General features: G+C 41.2%; 1 protein-coding gene across 2 annotated transcripts in view; it reads right to left on the bottom strand.

Annotated features, from left to right (window-relative positions):
• RANBP3L (RAN binding protein 3 like) overlaps nucleotides 1-7,340 on the bottom strand; it is a 32,856-nt gene extending 25,516 nt beyond the window's left edge. The window contains exon 1 of one of the 2 annotated variants that reach the window (XM_021551780.4): nucleotides 6,886-7,340. In XM_021551780.4, the coding sequence (XP_021407455.2) occupies nucleotides 6,886-7,129 (244 nt within the window). In that variant the 5' untranslated portion in view covers nucleotides 7,130-7,340. The remainder of the gene's footprint in view (nucleotides 1-6,885) is intronic. The other variant, XM_021551787.3, reaches the window with a different exon arrangement.
• Between the last annotated feature and the right edge of the window lie 436 nt (nucleotides 7,341-7,776).

Below are 7,776 nucleotides of genomic sequence, written 5' to 3' on the forward strand. Positions count from 1 at the left end.
ATATCCGTATTTTAATATTGCAGTAAATATAAATATTATATCCCACCTATTGCTCTTGAGCCAAAGAGCTGCCTGTAGATTAAGTCAGAGGCTGCTGAGGCTGCCACAGTTATTTTTAGTTTTTACAGTTCTATAATGCTTCTACTGCAATCAAGAAAACCTCTTTGTAATTCCTGAAGCATACTCCACAAAGCTCATCAGGAAGATCTTCACTCCTCAATCAGGCTGTTCATAACAGGGCTTTAAAAATATATTTGTGTTAACTATATATGTATTCTAAGCATATATTTCCATTTACATTTTCAACTTTCCAGATATTCAGGCACAAAATATCTGTTGCTGATGTGCTGATCTGAAGCTGATCTCCACCGAAAAGACGCCCAGAACTTCTCTTGTGGATGTAACACAGAGCCATCAAGGAGTTACCACAGTCATGCTGATTTTAACACTGTAATTTTAACACTGGTCAGTACTTCTGCATTTCTCCCCTTCATTCCCTGCACGAAGTCTGCCTTTGGCAGGGTGGCTGTGCTGGCTGAAAGAGAAGGGCACCCAGCCATGCAATGCCACTCTCCCAGAACAGGCAGCAGCAGCCAACGCCAGGCACAGGCACATGCAGACAGGGGAATAGGAATGGCTGGGCTGAAGCCATTCTCCCTCATCACCACCAGAACTCAGACAGACGTGGGCTGGCTAGTGCCTGATTCAGACCGGGCCACTCCAGTCCTCAGCAGCTTGGCACTCGTGGATAAAAGAGGCTGTTGGAAAAGTTACCAGAAAATAATGCCAAATGAGCTGCCTCTGGCTGCAAGGACTGGAATAATCCATCAGACTCAGCCAAGAGTCCAGACACAGAACCTGTCTGCACATGAATAATCACTACAGATTGGACTCTCTTTCCCTTCCTGCAGTTCCCCTGAAGCTGTTGAATCAGAAATCTAATGTTTGCTGTATTCAAAGACCAAAATAGGCCCTTGCTGGAAGACGCATTAGAAATATTTCTTTGTCTGAGATCTCACCTGAATGTCCTGGCTCCAGCCTCCTGTCTGGCACAGAAGCAGTATCAAATGTGCTCATACCTGAGCTACCTGACGTGGAAGGTGCCCAGGTTACAGGATAGAGATTGCATTCCATTTGAAAGAGCATTTTGGGCAAAAGTACATGCTGGCTGATGCCTTAGGAGCACAAGCCAGAATAACATACAAGAAATAATATAAAATTGCTTTTATCGGATTTGCTTGTATCCTAAAAGCCAGCATTGTTCATGAGATGTAAGAGTCCCTCTGTCTTTGCTGTGACATTCCACTCTTCACTTCCATTGCTATTGCCTTTTCTAAAGCTATTGAGACTTCACAAAAGACATACATTAAAAAATAAGTAGGACCCTGATGATTTTGAAAATTTAACAGTTGTTATTACAATTGTTCCATCCCACCTTAAACATAGGTAAATTATCCTTAACCTTTGAGGGCTAAGGACACAGTGGAGAGAATACAATCACCTATCTGTTTCTAATTTTCAGGCAGTCCTATGCCTGAAATAATGCCAAAAGTGGTGACAGTACTGTTTTTCTATTCCTCTCAAAGAGATGCAAAAAAACCCTCAAATCTTTCAGAAGGTAAGATAGAACTTGTGATCTCAATAGAATTTTTTTTATTTCTGATGTTGAAACAATTAATTTTTACATTTTCAAGTTTCAAAAATTAATTCTGTTGCATCTTCATCATTAACAAACAGACCAGAAGTCTGAAAAGGCTTTAATTCATCTATCCATGGCAAAAACTTACACATATTTAAAGTAATGATGGACCAGTTGCTTGGCAAGGCAGAGCCCACCAGCAGCAGTGGCAGCACCTCTGGGATAATGAATTTAAGAAGGGCAGAAAAGTATTACACAAGGACAATTGCAGGTGTGAGAGGAGAGACAACAGGAGAGAGGAACAGCTCTGCAGATACCAAGGTCAGTGAAGGAGGAGAGAGAGAACATGAATGGTGAGGCAGCTGTGCCCCTGCAGCACAGGGAGGTGCAGGGGGAGCAGAGATCCACCTGCAGCTCCTGGAGGAACCACACCAGAGCAGGTGGATGTGCCTGAGGGGGCTGTGACCCCATGGGAAGCCCGTGCTGGAGCAGGGTCCTGGCAGGACCTGTGAGCTGTGCAGAGAGCAGCCCACACTGGAGCAGGTTCCTTGGCAGGACCTGTGACTCCACCAGAGCCCACACGGGATTAATTAATGTCATAGAAGTTCATGGACAATCTCCTATGGGAATGACCCTGTGCTAGAGCAAGGGAAGAGTGTGAGGAGTCCTCCCCATGAGGAGGAAGAAGTGGCAGAGACGTGATGGAGCAGACCATAAGTCATATTCCCCATGCACCTGCCCTGTGGGAGAAGGTAGAGAAAGAAGAGAGTGAAGTTAAGGCTCTGAAGGGTGGGAAGACTTTTTTTAAGACTTGGGTTTAGTTCTCACTACCATATCCTAATTCTAATTTGACTGGTATTAAACAAATGGATTTCCCCTCTTTTTCCTGTGATAGTAATTCCTGAGTGTTCTCTCCCTGCCTTTATCTCAACCCACGAGCCTTCCACAATTTTCTCTCCACAGCTGAGAAGGGAAGTGAAAGAGTGGTAGACAACTAGCATCAACATACTACAACAGTAAATAAATAAAACAAACAAAAAGGAAAAAAATGGCACAAACCAAAACCAAATAGAAACAGCCTTCTTAATCAGAAAAAAAAATTCTCAAATAGAATATGATATTTGAAAATTGTATAATGGCCAGATAATGTCACTGACTTACAAAATCTTTAACTGCATCCAACTTTTCCTTCACCATATCCTAGTAAGCACTGCACAATACACAAAGACTACATGAAAATTTATAATCAGCTTGTAATTTTAACCTATCAAATGATAAGGCTATGACATTGAATTATAAAGTTTATGTGCTCTGATATGCTATAGCATATTTTGGAAGCTTTGCATGTTATTGCTAAAATTTGCAAAAGCAGAAGCAGAGGCACGGTTTCAATGTCATAGCTTAGATTGCTGGTTCCCACAGAACTCTAACCAAACAAAGTTAATCAATAATAATAAATTCTTGCACATAAGACAGCCATTTTGATCGTGTCACATCTAAACTACCTCAATGAGAACATGTAAATTGGGAAGGTGTTGAAACGAAAAGTAGGTTTAATGTCAGTTCAGTTGCTACATCCTCAGAAGTAGTTTTATATCACTAAAATAGTAAGAAAAAACTTACACTGAAAAATTTGGACTCTGTCAGTAATGAATATGTGCTATGTACAGCTATTACTTAAAAAAACACTAAGACAAAATTTTGTGGCAATATACTTGAAGGAAAAGAAAGCAACAATGGAATAGCATTTAAGTGGGAGATACGGATTGAGAAATTTACATTGATAAAATTAATAAATTATTTTCACTATGCTAGATGATAGTCTGTACATTAATGACTTCAAGGAGCATCAGAGTTAAACTACATAATAATATGACCAATTTTTATTCAAAATGCTGCAAAAAACATAGAAAACTATCAATACTTTAGACAGCAAAAGTGCAACAGGCAGAAGAAAAATACATATTGTGAAAACAAGAAGCAAGGTAAATTAACAAAATATTTTGCTCTCTAAACTTGGGCTCATGTCTAAATATTGTTTCTGGCTTTTGATACAAAAGACATCTGTCAGTGATGGACCATTTTCATCTAATATTAGGTGGAAGTTAACAAAAGCCCTTTTGGCTTCTGTCAAGGAGAAATTAAGAACAGGATTTGCCAAACCTGCAACAGAACCATAGTTTCTGGTTTAAAAATACTTATGTAAGTTCAAAACATCAAACAGAGCCAGTTCACAGCCAAGAGAAAGCACCACAATGTTGCCAGCCAACATCTTATGTCCCTCAGTGGCCTCACTATATAAGCCAGGCTTTCCTCTGCCAAAACTTAAATAAAACAGATTACATGAGGCAAAATGGGGGTGTCCTAGAACAGCATTTCATGCAACCAACTCAATAAAAAGGATCAACTTAAAAGAAGTATGGGAAAGGACTTATGAAATTTCCCATTGCTGGCCCTGAGTAACAGGAGTGTTCCCAGAAGCCCTGGGCAGGTGAGTGTTCTGATGGAATTCACACACACACCTGCTCAGCACCTTTGACAAAACAAGTCACTGAGTAAAGCTCTATATTTGCACCTGGAAACCTACTTTCAACTTCTCATCTATTTGTCTTCATACTTTTGATTCTGCTTATAAAGTATATTTATTACTTTCTAAGTCAACTGTCTTAAAAAATAAGATCAGTTTTAATACCATGACTGGGGATTTTCCAAGCAAACTTACTTTTTTTTTTTTTTTGCTAGAGATATTTTAATACAATATTGATTACTTCAATGTGCATCTATATCTATTATATGTACATAATGGGTTTTATTTAAACTGAACACTCAAAACAAAATAAGAAAATAAAAGAATATCATAAATCATATGAAATTCTAATCAGAAGAGTTTCCCATACACACAGGTATCAGACATGCATGTTGCTATACAGCAACATGCAGCTTCAGTATCTTAGTCATAGTTCCAGACCTGTATTCTAATGGAATATTTTCTTTTAAAATAGTCTTCTGAATGTCAGTGAATCAATAAATTTGCAACAATTCTTCATGAATCCTAATTTTCCAAATATGTGAAATCTTTGACAAAGTTTTTTATTATTTGAAAAAAAAGGAACCACCCATTGTTGTGAATTTTATCTATAGAGAACTTAAGCATATATCACTGGTATTTGGCCACTGGCTGCACTTGGTGCAGGAGCAACTGTACTTCAGTGGCCCATGAAGAGACTGCTGGACACATCACTGTGCTCTGTTCAAACACCCTGTACTAAATGTAAGTGCACATTGCTTATCTTGGGTTCACAGCATCCTGTAAATATAATTTGGGGAACCAACAAATAACTTCATACTTGGATCAAGGAATGGAGTTTCTGTTTCATCGCACTAAAAAAGAATAAAGTTCATCTAATTGACAATTTGCAAAATAAAACTTCTGAAGGAATTTTTCCAAGGACAGCTTTACTACATTTTGGGGACTCCAATACTGTACACTCTTTGTTGTACAAATATGTTTATAACCCACAAAAATAATTTCCCTGTCAACAGTGGCACCAGTTACGTGAGCAAGGATTCTTCATGAGGGCACAGTCCTGCATAATCAGACTCTTAACATTTTAAGACATGTTCATCCTCTCCTAAGTCAGTCTTCCCAATGCTACAGATTCTAAGCACAGATAGGGATTAAGGTGGAAAGGGCTCTTCTATCAAAAAAGTTTCATCTAATACTTCTAGATCCCATTGTGGTTTATTGCATGCTATGTCAGAGATGAGATTTAAAATTTAAAATACTTCTCTTCAGACATGGAAACTCAGGTAACAGCCTGTGGAAGTATTTATAGATATAGCATCTGTTACACGCATCCACCTCTGTAGACTTCACTAGCAATTGTCTCTAGCAAAAAAAGAAATGTAAGTTTGCTTGGAAAATCCCTAGTCATAGTATTAAAAACTGATCTTATTTTTTAAGACAGTTGCCTTAGAAAGTGATAAATATGCTTCATAAGCAGAATCAAAATATGAAGACCTCACTTCTCATCTTATATGGGTATAACATAAACAGGCATTAAAATAGCAATAAAAATTACCCTATCTCAGCAAGACTGTAACATAATTTCTGAGAGAAATGTAACCCAGTTAGCTTTATTTCAAATATTAGAGTGAAGCAAGTATTTCTGAGAGTCTCATCACTGGAGTGTAATTTTAGCAGTGCTACTAGACTAGAAGTAACTGTGTCAGTAGACCAGCAGGACTGTGCCAAAAAGCGTACCCAAAAATTATTTTAGAAACACTGCAACATCCCACTGCTCAGAATTTTTAATCTATTATAAAAGCCAGTGAAATACCCAATGCAAGGACAATCAAGTGTTAGCCTTTTCAGGGCATTGTACAAAATTTAAATTTTATAAATCCCTATGAGATAACACAGAAGTAATCCTCGAGGGGTGTGTGCAGAAATAGAATTGTATGGGTAATAAGGTCATGATCCAACAACACTTACACATCCTTAAATTTCAGTGAGTAGATTGAACTCTGTGCTCAATACTAAGCACAAATTAAAAGGCTAGTCAACTGACAAATTAGCCCAGCCTCTCTAAAATGTATCATAGCATCAGGCTTAGCCCTTGAAAATCCTCTTGGTAACTTAGGTTCATTCATCAGCTGCTGCAGTAAAAAAAGTTTGATGGCATCATCTGCAAAAAGTCCTTAATATTAGCACTTATTTCTATTATGCATCCTCATCAGTTTTTAATGATATTGACAAATCAGTCTTAATTCATGACTCTCCTCACTACCTAAATAAGGAATTTTGCTCTCCACCTCCATCGTCAGGCATCAGTCTGAGGAGCTAGAGCAGGACAGTTTTGCTCTCACGTCATGGTATGAATGTCCAGGAAAACGAGTGCTGCTTCCAGGTACAGCCAGGAACGCAAGTGCTATTCCCACCCATTGTCAGGCCCGGCATTTAGGAAAGCTGCAGAAAGCTCAAATGGCGGGGGGAGTCAACACTGTCAGAAACATAGAGAGGCCAGCTGGTAGTGCCCTTTCCTCGAGTGAAATACGAACTGGAGATTACTGACAGATTACCAGTAAAAACAATGTAATAAAAAAGCACAGCCAGCCAAGCTCTTGTTTTGCATTACACACAGCACTGTTACCAACCAGGTACATCCTTTGTGTTTATCCCTTTCCCACAAAAGACCCGGGGGAACACAAGAGACATGCAAAAATCAATAGCTAACAAAACCCACCTGTAAAGCATTCCTCCTTGGGATCTGCCGCGCTGCCGCGGGAGCCTCGGCAGGGCCTGGGCATGGTCTGTGCTCGCAGGTGAGCGGCTTGGTGCAGAGCCCAGGGACCACCGCGCCAGCCTCTTCTTTTGGGGAGGTCGGGCGCCTTCGCACCCCGCCGGGCTCTGTCACAGCCAGCACAGCAGCATCGTGTGCCTGCACATAAAGCATTCCCTTTGCAAGCAGGAATTGGCTCGTTTCTCATTATGAGGTCAGCATAAGTAGCTTTTTATATACATCTCTCTACATATATGTAATCATATATGCTGTGTGCGCTGCAGCTGGCTCTGGAAACCTGCCACCCTCGGAAGAGGTCAGCGGGGCTCGGGACTGGCGGTCCGGGCGGGCGGCAAGGACCGAGCGGCGGCGGGGCCAGCCCGGGGCCGGCCCGGGGCTGGCTCCTGGCCGCGGGGCGGGCCAGGGGCGGGGACTCGCAAAGCCGGGCACGGGGGCGTGGGCAGGGAGAGAGGCGGGCCGGGGGCCGCGCCAGCGGCGCTTCGCTCGCGGCCGAGCTCCCGTGAGCGCTGTGCCTTTCTTGGCTTTTTTGTTTTCAAAGAGAAGATGAAATATCAAGCGACCTAGCCGGACACCGCGATTGTTCCCAGGCTGACGTGAACCAAGTGCAGCATCAGCACACAGAGGTGCTGCGGTCCCTCCTTCCAAACGCGCTGTGCTGTAAATTCTAAAGCCTCGCCTATGCGTGCTGCTGCTCTCTTAAATGGCAACAGCCCCAAATGTATTCAAGTGGGAGCGATTTCGGGCCATTATGTATTGCAAGCCTGGAGTCAAACTGCCTGTAATCATAACAGTTCAAGACAAAAAGGCAGCAATTCAATGTAAGTTCATCAGAAT

The sequence above is a fragment of the Lonchura striata genome, chromosome Z (assembly GCF_050655825.1).
Source record: "Lonchura striata isolate lonStrDom1 chromosome Z, ASM5065582v1, whole genome shotgun sequence".
NCBI classification, from domain to species: domain Eukaryota; kingdom Metazoa; phylum Chordata; class Aves; order Passeriformes; family Estrildidae; genus Lonchura; species Lonchura striata.